The following is a 17,407-nucleotide window of genomic DNA, read 5'->3' as shown; positions in this document are numbered from 1 at the left end:
ATTTGTCTAAAGTTAAAATCACCCATTAACACATTTTCATATCTAGACTCCTTATGAATTTCGTCCCATAACAGTTTACTGCACTCCCTATCAAGGTTTGGGGAACTATAAATCACACCCAAAATTAATTTGTCACGTCCCTCGAGAAACTGTAGCCAAACAGATTCTGTGTTCGATGTTTCTCATCTTATATCATGTCTAAGACAATTTTTATTATCTCTGATGTACCTCTTTGCCGAACTCTTTGCTACCAAAATGCAAGTTCCTGATCCAGCAAGGGACCCTCCTTGGCTAGCTGCAAGATTTGTGTCAAAATTGTCACTGGTGATAATAAGGTAGAAGGAGGTGTATTTCCTTCTTAAATTGCTTGACCAAGAAAAGGCTGTGGGCCCAGACAAGTTGAACCCAAGATTGCTGAGAAGATGTGCAGACCAGCTATCAGCACCTCTAACTCGCATCTTTCAGCACTGCCTAGTACAGTGTAAATGGCCCTCTCTGTGGAAAGAGGCAAATGTAGTTTCTGTTCACAAAAAGAAAAGCAGAGCAGAAATCAGCAACCACAGACCAGTGTCACTCCTGTCAATCACTGGTAAGATCCTTGAGACAATAATCTCAAGACAAATGACAGAGTCTTTTGACTACCACTCACTATTTTGTGACCGTCAATATGGCTTCAGAAAAGGTTACTCAGCTGCTGATCCGTTGTTAAACCTCTCCACTAACTGGCACCAGTCGCTGGATGAATCCAAAGTCAGCTGTGTGGTAGCACTGGACATTGCTGGTGCTTTCGACCGGGTGTGGCACCAGGGCCTCTTAGCAAAACTTCAAGCTCTGGGAATTGCAGGCTCTACGCTACGTCTCCTCAGTGATTACCTTCATGGTAGATCTCTAAGAGTAGTTCTCAATGGAACGGAATCAGGAAGACATCCTATTTGGGCAAGTGTTCCACAAGGAAGCATGTTGGGACCATTGTTATGGAATATTTACTTCAGTGACCTTCATCTCATCCTAGAATCCCATACATATGCAGACAACTGTATACTGACATTCACTTATCCAAGAGAAGAAATGCCAACTGCTCTAAGCTACATCACTCACCAGCTAAGAGCTATATCAGCTTGGGGAAATAGATGGCAAGTAACATTTGCACCTGAGAAAACACAAATGATGATCGTCTCTAGGCACAATGATGGAAATGCCGTTGCAGTAGCAAGGATGAATGGGAGGGTGTTTGTACCTGGGGAAGAAGTTGAAATCCTTGGTGATATTTGACTCCAATCTGACCATGAAGAACAACATTGTAAATCTTACAAACAAGGCAGCCAGAAAGCTTACAGCGCTTCGCCGTATCTCTCATCTGCTTGACAGTAGGGGTTGCGAGATTCTGTATGAGGCACAAGTACGCTCACACCTTGAGTATGCTCCACTTTCTTGGTTTGCCTACCCCCCCCCCTCATGGAAGGTTCCTTGATGTTGGTGAGGGGCTCTTGATTTAGGGAATTGGATCTGTGCTCCAGTTCCCCGAATTAAGCCTGAATGCCTTCCACATCCCCCCTCCCCTGGGCGCTGTATAATCCTACGGGTTTAGCGCTTCCCCCTTGATTATAATAATAATAATTGCCTACCCCCTCCCATCCCCTCTCACCTGAGACTGCTTGACAGAGTAGAGAACAGAGCAAGACGTCTTATCTCTCGCCTGGACCCATCCTGGATAGATCTGTCATTTCAGCAGAGCCTTCAACATAGGAGGGAGGTGGGTGGCCTTACTGTTATGTACAAGGCCAATATTGTCAAAGTACCACACTTGGATCCACTTCAAGGACAGTGTGAAACAAGCTTCTATACTTCAAGACGGGCAGAAAGCAGCAACTTTTTTCTGGCTGTACCCTTCTCCAGAGCATCACTTAATCTGAGATCATTTATCCCCAGGATGACTCGAGTATGGAGCACATTCGTACAACATTATGATGTCAACGAGATAGTTGACCAAATGAAAATACTGGCCCACAGATGGCTCCAACTTAATCTTGTTCTCTACTTGTATGTTTCATAATAAAAATGCTTTCAGATGAGCTTATGTAGGTAACAGTTTTAAGCTAGTCAATAAAGTTAGGAATCCTTAACCTGTAAATAGCTTGTCAATAAAGCTAGGGATCCTTAACCTTGTCAAACCTTGTGTAAAAAAAAACACTTAGACTGTTAATTTATTTTTAGATATATATGTATATCTACTTTTGCATTCAAGTGCTAATATATGTGTGTGCCTACTGTGCCTACTGTGCCTACTTTGCCATTTCATCAATCTACTAGAAATTCCACAGGAAATACAGTCCCTAAATATGTTTATTATTAAGACATTCTCTTGTGTCAGTCACAAGAAAAGCTTCTATAATCAATAAGTAGACGCAACTCGTGTTGTTAATATCGTAAGCAAATTTACATGATATAATAATTTTAGTTAATATCAGAGGTATATTTCACACGTCAGAAAGTTACTAATGCACATTGTCTATTCAATGCATGATGAAAATATTATAAAAGTTAATTTCTACCTTCTTCACCTGTAAATGTTCCTTATATTTCTGCAGTTCCTCCTGCAAAGTTCTTCTTAACCTTCTGCTCCCCTGCTAGACACTGCTAAAGAAAAGATAAGGTTAAGATAGACCTGACGTTTAGACCTTATTTTACGATAGACCTAATGACGTTAAGATAGACCTGAAAGGTCTAACTTAATATTCTGCAACTTTCTGTGCAAATTGCTTCTAACTGTTTGAATCGTCACTTTCATGACTCTTAATATTTTGGTGGTTAAACTGGAAGGTGTTCCGAAACATCCAGTCACTAGACGCTCAGAAACTTAGGGAAGCTTTCCATGCAAAGTGCTTCTTTATACTTTGGAACTGACTGATGAAAGATTCTGGTTTGATATGAAATGGTATTCCAAATCTTCGGATCTGCATAAAAAGGCTTTAAATGGCTGGCTGCAAGAACCAGGTATTATACTGTTCACTAAAGTCAGTTATTACCAGCCGGGCTGTGGTTCGTACCGTCATTTTGCGTGCGGCCAGCAGTAACAGCCTGGTTGATCAAACCTTGATACACCACGAGGCCTGGTCTCAGACCGGGCCGCGGGGGCTTTGACCCCCGAAACCCTCTCCAGGCAAACTCCAGGTATACTTCCCCTGGTACCATGTTTTCCGCGGTTTCTGAAAACGAAAAAAAAAAATTTGCAAAAAAAATATAATTACTTAAAAGAATTATTTTTTTTGAGTGATAAAATATTATTGATACAAACTTTTAAAATAACAAACTCAATAAATAATAAATAGTAATAAATTTAGAAAAATATAATTTATATGGAAACTTCGAACTTTACAGGATAACCTGGACGACTTTGAGCGACCTTTGTACGTGACCTTCACCTCACATTCACAGGATTTTGATCCAGGTATGTCAGTAAAAGTGATAATTATAGGCTAAAAGATGTGAGTTATGTTAAGATTGTTATTGGAAGGTCAGATGGCTCTCATCGGTCAGCAAATATCAGATTAGCTGGACAGATCAGTTAGTTGCTGGTCGATATAAAATCAACCAGACAACTGCTGCAGCACACGGGCGCCTGGCAAGCCTGAGAATAACGTTGCGGCATCTAAGTAAGGAGTCATTCACGACACTGATCACCGTGTACGTCAGGCTCATACTGTAGTATGCACCACCATTATAGAACCCACACCTGGTCAAATATGTCAAGAAATTAGATAAAATGCAAAGATTTCCAACAAGACTAGTCCCGGAGCTGAGGTGTGTCCTACTAAGAGAGGTTAAGGGAACTCAATCTGACAACACTGGAGGACAGGAGGGATAGGGGGAACATGATAACGATATATAAAATACTGAGAGAAATTGACAAGGTGGATAGAGACAATGTTTCAGAGACGTGATACAGCAACAAGGGGTCAAAACTAGAAGCAGAGTACACAGTCAAAGAGATGTTATTTCTTCAGTCACTATATGATAGGCCATCCAAATCGTTCTAATGACACTAGAGCACCCCATGATGATTTGAGTAGACTGATGCAATGGTCGGAGAAGTGGCAGATGCAGTTTAATATAGACAAATGCAAAGTTCTAAATGTTCGACAGGAAAATAACCATGCCACATATAAACTAAATAATGTAGATCTTAATACTACTAATTGCGATAAGGATTTAGGAGTTCTGGATAGCAATAATCTAAAACCAAGACAACAGTGCATTAGTGTTAGCAGTAAAGATAACAGAATTCTTGGCTTCATATCTAGAAGTATAAATAATAGAAGTCCTCAGGTTGTTTTTCAACTCTATATATCCTTGGTTAGGCCTCATTTAGACTAAGCTGCTCAGTTCTGGTCACCATATTACAGAATGGATATAAATGCACTGGAAAACGTACAAAGGAAGACGACAAAGTTGATCCCCATGTATCAGAAATCTTCCCTATGAGGATAGACTGAGGGCCCTGAATCTGCACTCTCTCGAAAGGCGTAGAATTAGGAGGGATATGATCGAGGTGTATAAATGGAAAACAGGAATAAATAAAGGGGATGTAAATAGTGTGCTGAAAATTTCCGGCCAAGACAGGACTCGCAGCAATGGTTTCAAGTTGGAAAAATTCAGATACAGGAAGGATATAGAAAAACACTGGTTTGGTAATAGAGTTGTGGATGAGTGGAACAAGCTCCCGAGTACAGTTATTGAGGCTAAAACGTTGTGTAGTTTTAAAAACAGGTTAGATAAATACATGAGTGGGTGGGTGTGAGTTGGACCTGATACCGTGCTCCTTCCTTAAGTGGAAGTGACCTGACTAGGTGGGTCATTGGGCTAATCCAGGGAGGGGGGACATGGACCTGCTTCGCATGGGTCAGTAGGCCTGTTGCAGTGTTCTTTCTTATGATCTTATATGGTTTTTGGACTAGGGGGAGTAGGCCTATTAGTAAGCAGCGAAGAGGAGAGGCCAGGAGCTGTGACTCGACCCTGCAACCATAAATAAGTGAAATATAGGCGAATACACACACACACACACACACACACACACACGCGCGCAGAGGTACGATAAAGCTCATGGTTCAGGGTGAGTGACCTAGTAGTGAAGAGGCGGGGCCAGGAGCTTGGACTCGACCCCTGCAACCTCAACTAGGTGAGTACAACTAGGTGAGTACACACACACACACGTGAAGCAGTATCGCTGAATAGTGCTCCCAGGATTTAGCGTTCTAGTGGCTGTCCTAAGATATTATTAGCGGTCATCGTACGTGAGTGAATCAGTGAACATACCTACAAGAGTGTAACAGCTTTCAAGAGTGCGAATAATGTGATTAGATCAAGAATTTAAATTTGAATGAATGTTGAGTGAGGGAGGGTAGCAGTCAGCTGATCAGGCTACTGGCCGCAGTGTTGACACAAAATATCCAAACATAGTTAATTGGGTTAACGGTGTGATCTGAAATATTAATAAATACAGATATTGGTTGGTTATAGCAGCAGTGTAGTGTTAAGGTCATAAACGAGTGATTAAGTAAATACTGAAAGTAATAAAAAATTAGTCAATCCCCAGCAGTTGGTGTTGTGAATGTAGTTAATATCATCAGATTTGTTATGACCATAATACTGTACTAAAGAAAAAAGAGTGAATATCAAGTCTTAAAAGAAAAAGAAAATAAAAACTTGAATGCATGATAAAGTTCCTGAAGGAGTTACAAAATTGAAGGAGTTGATAACAGCCGACCAGCAGGAACCTCCATTGTTGTGCAGACGACATCACTTGCCTATTTGTGGTTAATTTTGGTTAGTGTCTAAAGTGTCAGTGTCTCGCCCTGCTGGTTGTATGCTATACCATCACTCTCTCCCTAACTTTCAGTATCAGGAGATAGATAGTGGTAACACTGATAATGTTTATAAAGTAAATTATCTAAATATCTTCAGAAGAGTAGTGTAGCCTAGTGACCCCCCCCCCGTCTTTCTGACAGCGACAAGCTAGTAAACAAGTACGTACATACAAACACACGTAATTATTATTATAATAAACATTAGTATATATTAATAAGGAACTGAGTGAGAAAAAATAATCCTATAATCTTCAAAAAAGTAACGTAGCCTAGTGTGCGAAGATCTGGGCCGGGAGAGTACCGGTGAACCAAGAATAACAAATAGTGTTAATGTGACCCCCCCCTCTTTTTCAAAGAAGGACAAGCTAGTAAACACACACACACAAGCACAAGTGTACACAGTAAATATTGTATAGTGTATATTAGTGTATATTTGTGGAAAATACTGTATATATTTTCCAGAAATACAGTAGTTATATGTAAATAGACGGCCATACTGTATTTAATAATGTTTTTCATAGAAAACGGAAAGCCTGCGTCTGCGCAGAAGACAGTCGCCATTTTTGTTTTTGAATTGAGTAACAGACATTAGTAATGGGAAGAATTTTTCGTGCTCTAGAGGTTAAATTTGGGCTGACACCTCTCAAATAGGAGCCTAAATTGTTGTGCATTCCTGCATAACTTGAGTATCAGGAGACAGGACAGGACAACTCCAGGAACCTCAGATAAGCTGTCTAATTTATGTTTAAATTCAGGTCAGTAAATTTTTCATAAATGTGGGCAAAAGGGGGGGTCCTGTACATGACACATTAATCTCCAGTCAAATTGGTGAGTGTTATTAAGATATATTCTCCTTCTGTTATGTATATGTGTGTATATAATCCTTTTTTAATTTTAATATACAGTCCACAAATTTATATATTTACCAGAATTCCTGGTGATATATCTTTTATTTATAATTAATAGGTCCAGAGCAACTTGTGGATATGACAGTGGTAGGTATCGAAGGGGGACATTTTTTGCGACCTAGGTGTCCCAAATTCCAACTTGTCTAACTGATAAATAATAATTATCTTTGTTCATTTACTGTTATGTACATAATGATACATTCAGATAAATGCAATTTTCCACAATATTAATAAGAAATTGATTGTGAAATTTTTTTATAATCTTCAAAAGAGCAGCGTAGCCTAGTGTGCGCACGCACATCCACATACACACCAACATACACACCCACATACTCACCCACATACACACCCACATACACACCCACATACACACCCACATACACACCCACATACCCACCCACATACACACCCACACACACACCTACACACACCTACACACCTACAAACACCTACACACCTACAAACACCTACACACACACACCTACACACACACACCTACACACACACACCTACACACACACACCTACACACACACAACTACACACAGACACCTACACACACACACCTACACACACACCTACACACACACACCTACACACACACACCTACACACACACACCTACACACACACACCTACACACACACACCTACACACACACACCTACACACACACACCTACACACACACACCTACACGCACACACCTACACACACATACCTACACACACACACCTACACACACACACCTACACACACACACCTACACACACACACCTACACACACACACCTACACACACACACCCACACACACACCCACATACACACCCACACCCACACCCACACACACCCACACACACACCCACACTCACACCCACACCCACACTCACACCCACACTCACACACATACACACACACACAAACCTAACCTAACCAAACACATTAGCTCATAAATCCCCCCACCACACATTTTTACGATAAGCTGAAGCAGCTAGAACATTCCAACTGGATAAAAACAAAATGGGCTCTCAAAAGGGAGGACGTAAAGACAAGGGAACCGATGATGGCTGGTCGAAAAAGGAAGAATGGGTAGAATGGCTCAAGAACAAAATGGAACAACAATGGGAGAAAAGGTTAAACAAGCTTTGCAATAACATGTTAGAGCAAATATCTGCAGAGAGCAAGAAGTGGGAATCACGAGCTGTAGTAGCTGAGGCAAAGATACAGAGATCGGAGAAAGAAATGGATATGCTGAAGCAGGATCTAAAGATGAGGTCCGAAACAAGATGACTGAAACGGGAACATCAGCAGGCAGCGAGGGGACTGAAGGAGGGGATGGATCTAAGCAGTCTTTTGCAGCAGTAATATCAAGCCATCATGGTGTCCAGGAGATGATTAGGGAAACAGCAAAGGAGATGCTTAAATCAGATCCAGAGATACAGAGGGAAAAGAAATGGGAAGAGGAGAGGGAGAGATCAATAATTATTCATGGGCTTCAGGAGGCTGAAGGGCAGACCTATGATGAAAGAAAGCATTGGGAGAAAACAGAGATTAAGAACATCATTGCAATAACAGGAGAGAGGGACATGTCTCAGGTAGAAAATTTTCAGACTTGGAGGGTATTCGAGGGAAAAAAAATCGACCAATCAGATTGACATTCAAGACAGATGTGGTACGGAACAGGATACTACAACAGAAACCACTGTTAAAGGACTCTCCAGATTAACAAAAAGTGTTTCTCAATCGAGACAGAACACGAAAGGAAAGGGAACAACTGAAAGTGAGAGCAAGACAGAACCAGTGGAAGGAAAGAGAGACAGGACAGGCAACGACAGACAGGAAAACTCATCCTTTGGGGGAACATCAAACACAAATGCTTACAGAAACCTCTCAACCCCTGTCACCACATATCAACCAAACACAGTAAACCGAAACGAACCTCACTCCATAGCCACCACCCCCCTAAGCACTAATTCCACAGTCACAGCAGCCTCCCATAATATTGTGCCCTGCCTCCCAGCCAGCACCTTCCTCTTCCATCTCCCAAAATACAGTAATGGAAAGGAAGCTAAAGGTATGGTACACCAATGCAGAAGGAATAACAAATAAGAGTGAAGAGTGGCAAGAACGCATCAATGATGCTTCACCTGACATTATAGCACTAACAGAGACAAAACTTATAGGGATGATAACAGACGCAATTTTTCCACCTGGATATCAGATTATGAGGAAAGACAGAGAGAACAGAGGAGGGGGAGGAGTAGCATTGCTCATAAAAAAAACTGGAGTTTTGAGGAGAATGGAGGAATGGAAAGAAGGGAAACAGACGACTTCATTGTAGGAACACTTCAGACTGGTGGTCCAAAGATGATGATGGCAGTGATGTATAACCCACCACTTAACAGCAGGAGAACAAGAGAAGAGTATGATGCGCGCAATAGGGCAATTGTGGATACACTAGCTGAAGTGGCCAGGAGGGCTCATATGGGTAGGACAAAATTGCTTATAATGGGGGATTTCAATCATAAAGAGATTGACTGGGAAAACCTAGAGCCACATGGGGGACCAGAAACATGGAGAGCTAAGATGTTGGAGACTGTATTGGAGAACTTCATGCATCAACATGTTAGGGATACAACCAGAGAGAGAGGATAGGATGTTGCAGCAAGGCTGGATCTCATATTCACCTTGAATAGTTCAGACGTGAGGGATATCACCCACGAAAGACCCCTTGGCGCTAGTGATCATGATGTCCTGAGTTTTGAATATCTTGTTGAGTTAACAGTGGAGAATGCAGTAGCACGAGAACAAAGAGAGAAACCAAACTTCAAAAAAGGGGACTACATAGGAACGAGAAGTTTCCTGCATGAAGTGCAGTGGGAAAGAGAACTAGATGGGAAGACAGTAAATGAAATGATGGAAATAGCAACCACTAAGTGCAGGAAGGCAGAGGAAAGGTTCATACCAAAGGGCAACAGAAAAAATGGTAAGACCAGAGTGAGCCCATGGTTTAATTGGAGGTGTAAAGAGGCCAAAGCCATGTGTGCGAGAGCATGGAAAAGGTATAAAAGGCAAAGGACTCAAGAAAACAAGGAGATGAGCAGAAGAACCAGAAACGAACATGCAAGGATAAGGAGAGAGGCCCAGAGGCAATACGAGAACGACATAGCATCAAAAGCCAAATCTGAACCAAAGTTGTTATACAGTCACATTAGGAGAAAAAGAACAGTCAAGGACCAGGTAATCAGGCTGAGGAAAGAAGGAGGGAAGCTGACGAAGAGTGACCAAGAAGTATGTGATGAACTAAACAAAAGATTTAGAGAAGTATTCACAATAGAGTCAGGAATGCTTCCAGCAAACTGTGGAGGTAGGGTGCACCAGCAGGCGCTGGACACAATACACATAACCAAGGTAGAGGTGAAGAAACTGCTAGACGAACTCGATACCTCAAAGGCGGTGGGCCCAGATAACATATCTCCATGGATACTGAGAGAGGGAGCAGAGGAACTGTGTGTGCCATTAGCAGCAATCTTCAGTAAATCTTTCGAAACAGGGCAGTTGCCTGAGGCGTGGAAGACAGCACATGTAGTTCCAATTTTTAAGAAAGGGGACAGACAGGCAGCATTAAACTACAGACCAGTGTCACTGACTTGTATAGTATGTGAAGTCATGGAAAAGATTATCAGGAGAAAAGTAGTGGAACACATTGAAAAGATTGGGCTCATACATGACAGCCAGCATGGCTTCAGAGATGTGAAATCCTGTGTCACAAATTTACTTGAGTTCTACGATAAGGTAACAGAAGTAAGACATGAGAGAGAGGGATGGGTAGATTGCATCTTCTTAGATTACAAGAAGGCTTTTGACACAGTACCACACAAGGAACTGGTGAAAAATTAGAGGAGCAAGCAGGAATAAAGCAGAAAGTACTGCAATGGATCAGGGAATACCTGACAGGAAGGAAACAACGTGTGTTGGTACGTGCTGAAGTGTCGGAGTGGGCGAATGTGTCGAGTGGGGTTCCACAAGGGTGCTGTTTCTTGTATACGTGAATGACATGGTGGAAGGAATAGATTCAGAAGTGTCACTGTTCGCTGATGATGTGAAACTGATGAGGAGAATACAAGTGGGAGAGGATCATTTAAGATTACAAGGGGATCTGGACAAACTACAAGTATGGTCCGACAAATGGCTCCTGGAGTTTAACCCCAGTAAGTGTAAGGTCATGATGATTGGGGAAGGACACAGAAGACCGCAGACGGAGTACAGGTTTGGAAACCAACAGCTGCAAGCGTCAGTTAAAGAAAAGGATCTTGGGGTAAGCATCATAACGAACATGTCCCCTGAGGCACACATCAATCAAATAACTGCTGCAGCATTTGGGAGATTGGCAAACCTGAGATTGGTGTTTAGACATCTGAGTAAGGAGTCATTCACGACATTGTACACAGTGTACGTAAGGCCTATACTGGAATATGCAGCGCCAATATGGAACCCTCACTTAGTCAAACACGTCAAGAAATTGGAGAAAGTGCAAAAATTTGCAACACGATTAGTTCCGGAACTGAGGGGTATGTCTTATGAGGAGAGATTAAGGGAACTCAACCTGATGACACTAGAGGATAAGAGGGATAGAGGGGACATGATAGCAACGTATAAAATACTAAGAGGCATTGACAACGTGGACAAGGATCGAATGTTTCAGAGATGGGATACAGAAACACGGGGACACAATTAGAAACTGAAAACCCAGATGAGTCATAGGAATGTTAGAAAGTATTTCTTTAGTTTTAGAGTTGTCAGGAACTGGAATAAGCTGGAGAGTGAAGTAGTGGAAGCAAGTTCCATAAATAGCTTTAAGAAGAGGTATGACAAGTATCATGGAACAGGGAGAGAGTGAATTAATATCGACCAGTGAAGAGGCGGGGCTAGGAGGGCTATGACTCGACCCCTGCAACCACATAGGTGAGTACATATAGGTGAGTACACACACACACACACACACACACACACACATGAATCGACCCCTGCAACCACAAATAGGTGAGTACACACAGTTTGCAACAAGATTAGTCCTGGAACTAAGGGGAATGTCCTACGAAGAGAATTATTATAATCAAGGGGGAAGCGCTAAACCCAGAGGATTATACAGCGCCTGGGGGGGGGGATGTGGAAAGCATTCAGGCTTAATTTGGGAAACTGGAGCACAGATCCAATTCCCTAAATCAAGAGCCCCTCACCAATATCAAGGAACCTTCCTTGAGGGGCTACGAAGAGAAGTTGAGGGAAAATGACCTGACGACACTGGAGGACAGGAGAGAGAGGGATGACATGACTGTGACATACAAAATACTGAGAGGAATTGACAAGTTGCATATGGACGGGATGTTTCAGAGCTGGAACACAGCAACAAGGGGTCACAACTTGAAGACTCAGATGAGTCACAGGGATGTTAGGAAGTTTTCCTTCAGCCATAGAGTTGTCAGGAAGTGGAACAATCTGGAGTGTTATGTACTGGAGGCAGGAACCATACATAGCTTTAAGAAAAGATAAGATAAAGCTCATGGAGCAGGGAGAGAGTGGACCTAGTAGCGACCAGTGAAGAGGAGGGGACAGGAGTTTTAACTCGTCGCCTGCAATCTCAAATAAGTGCGCACGCGCACGCACGCACACACACACACACACACACACACACACACACACACACACACACACACACACACACACACACACACACACACACGAATCACAGGGATGTTAGGAAGTATTTCATAAGCCACATAATAGTCAGGAAGTGGAGTAGTTTGGGAAGCGATGTAGTGGAGGCAGGATCCATACATAGCTTTAAGCAGAGGTATGATAAAGCTCACGGTTCAGGGAAAGTGACCTAGTGGCGACCAGTGAAGAGGCGGGGCCAGGAGCTGGGACTCGACCCCTGCAACCTCAACTAGGTGAGCACGCACACACACACACACACACACACACACACACACACACACACACACACACACACACACACACACACAATATAATTTACTACGTTTTACCTTAATTCAGTTAAACACTAACATTCTCTAGTGGTTATAACTGCTTGTTGATTTGCATGTTTCTTATTACATGGACGAAAACAGTTAATATTATTGCCTCAAGTGATTATATTTCCTTCGTCACTTAAAGTGCAATAAGTCTAACCAAAAGGAAATTTATATGTAAATGAATTTATTATTATTATTATTATCATACCGGCCGATTCCCACCAAGGCAGGGTGGCCCGAAAAAGAAAAACTTTCACCATCATTCACTCCATCACTGTCTTGCCAGAAGGGTGCTTTACACTACAGTTTTTAAACTGCAACATTAACACCCCTCCTTCAGAGTGCAGGCACTGTACTTCCCATCTCCAGGACTCAAGTCCGGCCTGCCGGTTTCCCTGAATCCCTTCATAAATGTTACTTTGCTCACACTCCAACAGCACGTCAAGTATTAAAAACCATTTGTCTCCATTCACTCCTATCAAACACGCTCACGCATGCCTGCTGGAAGTCCAAGCCCCTCGCACACAAAACCTCCTTTACCCCCTCCCTCCAACCCTTCCTAGGCCGACCCCTACCCCGCCTTCCTTCCACTACAGACTGATACACTCTTGAAGTCATTCTGTTTCGCTCCATTCTCTCTACATGTCCGAACCACCTCAACAACCCTTCCTCAGCCCTCTGGACAACAGTTTTGGTAATCCCGCACCTCCTCCTAACTTCCAAACTACGAATTCTCTGCATTATATTCACACCACACATTGCCCTCAGACATGACATCTCCACTGCCTCCAGCCTTCTCCTCGCTGCAACATTCATCACCCACGCTTCACACCCATATAAGAGCGTTGGTAAAACTATACTCTCATACATTCCCCTCTTTGCCTCCAAGGACAAAGTTCTTTGTCTCCACAGACTCCTAAGTGCACCACTCACTCTTTTTCCCTCATCAATTCTATGATTCACCTCATCTTTCATAGACCCATCCGCTGACACGTCCACTCCCAAATATCTGAATACGTTCACCTCCTCCATACTCTCTCCCTCCAATCTGATATTCAATCTTTCATCACCTAATCTTTTTGTTATCCTCATAACCTTACTCTTTCCTGTATTCACCTTTAATTTTCTTCTTTTGCACACCCTACCAAATTCATCCACCAATCTCTGCAACTTCTCTTCAGAATCTCCCAAGAGCACAGTGTCATCGGCAAAGAGCAGCTGTGACAACTCCCACTTTGTGTGTGATTCTTTATCTTTTAACTCCACGCCTCTTGCCAAGACCCTCGCATTTACTTCTCTTACAACCCCATCTATAAATATATTAAACAACCACGGTGACATCACACATCCTTGTCTAAGGCCTACTTTTACTGGGAAAAAATTTCCCTCTTTCCTACATACTCTAACTTGAGCCTCACTATCCTCGTAAAAACTCTTCACTGCTTTCAGTAACCTACCTCCTACACCATACACTTGCAACATCTGCCACATTGCCCCCCTATCCACCCTGTCATACGCCTTTTCCAAATCCATAAATGCCACAAAGACCTCTTTAGCCTTATCTAAATACTGTTCACTTATATGTTTCACTGTAAACACCTGGTCCACACACCCCCTACCTTTCCTAAAGCCTCCTTGTTCATCTGCTATCCTATTCTCCGTCTTACTCTTAATTCTTTCAATTATAACTCTACCATACACTTTACCAGGTACACTCAACAGACTTATCCCCCTATAATTTTTGCACTCTCTTTTATCCCCTTTGCCTTTATACAAAGGAACTATGCATGCTCTCTGCCAATCCCTAGGTACCTTACCCTCTTCCATACATTTATTAAATAATTGCACCAACCACTCCAAAACTATATCCCCACCTGCTTTTAACATTTCTACCTTTATCCCATCAATCCCGGCTGCCTTACCCCCTTTCATTTTACCTACTGCCTCACGAACTTCCCCCACACTCACAACTGGCTCTTCCTCACTCCTACAAGATGTTATTCCTCCTTGCCCTATACACGAAATCACAGCTTCCCTATCTTCATCAACATTTAACAATTCCTCAAAATATTCCTTCCATCTTCCCAATACCTCTACCTCTCCATTTAATAACTCTCCTCTCCTATTTTTAACTGACAAATCCATTTGTTCTCTAGGCTTTCTTAACTTGTTAATCTCACTCCAAAACTTTTTCTTATTTTCAACAAAATTTGTTGATAACATCTCACCCACTCTCTCATTTGCTCTCTTTTTACATTGCTTCACCACTCTCTTAACTTCTCTCTTTTTCTCCATATACTCTTCCCTCCTTGCATCACTTCTACTTTGTAAAAACTTCTCATATGCTAACTTTTTCTCCCTTACTACTCTCTTTACATCATCATTCCACCAATCGCTCCTCTTCCCTCCTGCACCCACTTTCCTGTAACCACAAACTTCTGCTGAACACTCTAACACTACATTTTTAAACCTACCCCATACCTCTTCGACCCCATTGCCTATGCTCTCATTAGCCCATCTATCCTCCAATAGCTGTTTATATCTTACCCTAACTGCCTCCTCTTTTAGTTTATAAACCTTCACCTCTCTCTTCCCTGATGCTTCTATTCTCCTTGTATCCCATCTACCTTTTACTCTCAGTGTAGCTACAACTAGAAAGTGATCTGATATATCTGTGGCCCCTCTATAAACATGTACATCCTGAAGTCTACTCAACAGTCTTTTATCTACCAATACATAATCCAACAAACTACTGTCATTTCGCCCTACATCATATCGTGTATACTTATTTATCCTCTTTTTCTTAAATGAATTATCATTACAAATGCTTCCTCTGTGTGATAATTTTATTCTACTCAACCAGAAGTGAATTAACACAAATATATGCGGCACATAAATATTGAAAGCTTGTGTTGTGGAACGTGTAACTAGGAAACAGAATGAGGCAGTAACCAATTGTTGACGAAAGTTTTAATAATTGCCTCTTGATATTAATGATGTTCTGGAGAATAGTGTAGCCTAGTGTGTTTGTTTTTCTTGCTTCCCGTCTGCTGGTGTAAGTTATCACTGAGCTTCCCGTCTGCTGGTGTAAGTTATCACTGAGCTTCCCGTCTGCTGGTGTAAGTTATCACTGAGCTTCCCGTCTGCTGGTGTAAGTTATCACTGAGCTTCCCGTCTGCTGGTGTAAGTTATCACTGAGCTTCCCGTCTGCTGGTGTAAGTTATCACTGAGCTTCCCGTCTGCTGGTGTAAGTTATCACTGAGCTTCCTGTCTGCTGGTGTAAGTTATCACTGAGCTTCCTGTCTGTTGGTATAATTTATCGCTGAGTTTCCCGTCTGCTGGTATAAGTTATCACTGAGCTTCCTGTCTGCTGGTATAAGTTATCACTGAGTTTCCCATCTGCTGGAGTAAGTTATCACTGAGCTTCCCGTCTGCTGGAGTAAGTTATCACTGAGCTTCCTGTCTGCTGGTATAAGTTATCACTGAGCTTCCCGTCTGCTGGTATGAAAGTTATCACTGAGCTTCCTGTCTGCTGGTATAAAAGTTATCACTGAGCTTCCCGTCTGCTGGTATAAAAGTTATCTGAGTTTCCCGTCTGCTGGTATAAAAGTTATCACTGAGCTTCCCGTCTGCTGGTATAAAAGTTATCTGAGTTTTCAGTCTGCTGGTATAAAAGTTATCACTGAGCTTCCAGTCTGCTGGTATAAAAGTTATCACTGAGCTTCCCGTCTGCTGGTATAAAAGTTATCACTGAGCTTTCCGTCTGCTGGTATAAAAGTTATCACTGAACTTTCCGTCTGCTGGTATAAAAGTTATCACTGAGCTTTCCGTCTGCTGGTATAAAAGTTATCACTGAGCTTTCCGTCTGCTGGTATAAAAGTTATCACTGAGCTTTCCGTCTGCTGGTATAAAAGTTATCACTGAGCTTCCCGTCTGCTGGTATAAAAGTTATCTGAGTTTTCTGTCTGCTGGTATAAAAGTTATCACTGAGCTTCCCGTCTGCTGGTATAAAAGTTATCACTGAGCTTTCCGTCTGCTGGTATAAAAGTTATCACTGAGCTTCCAGTCTGCTGGTATAAAAGTTATCACTGAGCTTTCCGTCTGCTGGTATAAAAGTTATCACTGAGCTTCCAGTCTGCTGGTATAAAAGTTATCACTGAGCTTCCAGTCTGCTGGTATAAAAGTTATCACTGAGCTTCCAGTCTGCTGGTATAAAAGTTATCACTGAGCTTCCAGTCTGCTGGTATAAAAGTTATCACTGAGCTTCCCGTCTGCTGGTATAAAAGTTATCATTGAGCTTCCCGTCTGCTGGTATAAAAGTTATCACTGAGCTTCCAGTCTGCTGGTATAAAAGTTATCACTGAGCTTCCAGTCTGCTGGTATAAAAGTTATCACTGAGCTTCCAGTCTGCTGGTATAAAAGTTATCACTGAGCTTCCAGTCTGCTGGTATAAAAGTTATCACTGAGCTTCCAGTCTGCTGGTATAAAAGTTATCACTGAGCTTCCAGTCTGCTGGTATAAAAGTTATCACTGAGCTTTCCGTCTGCTGGTATAAAAGTTATCACTGAGCTTCCAGTCTGCTGGTATAAAATTATCACTGAGC

At 42.2% G+C, this 17,407-nt stretch overlaps 1 protein-coding gene across 1 annotated transcript in view; it reads left to right on the top strand.

Moving 5' to 3' along the window:
* The window catches only part of LOC128690166 (integrin alpha-4-like), a 141,948-nt gene that overhangs the window by 71,394 nt on the left and 53,147 nt on the right, over positions 1-17,407 (top strand). Inside the window, exon 15 of the mRNA XM_070090420.1 lies at positions 3,379-3,448. Coding sequence (XP_069946521.1) covers positions 3,379-3,448 — 70 coding nt within the window. The remainder of the gene's footprint in view (positions 1-3,378; positions 3,449-17,407) is intronic.

The sequence above is a fragment of the Cherax quadricarinatus genome, chromosome 32 (genome assembly GCF_038502225.1).
Source record: "Cherax quadricarinatus isolate ZL_2023a chromosome 32, ASM3850222v1, whole genome shotgun sequence".
NCBI lineage: Eukaryota > Metazoa > Arthropoda > Malacostraca > Decapoda > Parastacidae > Cherax > Cherax quadricarinatus.
This window is presented reverse-complemented; position numbering and strand designations above follow the sequence as displayed.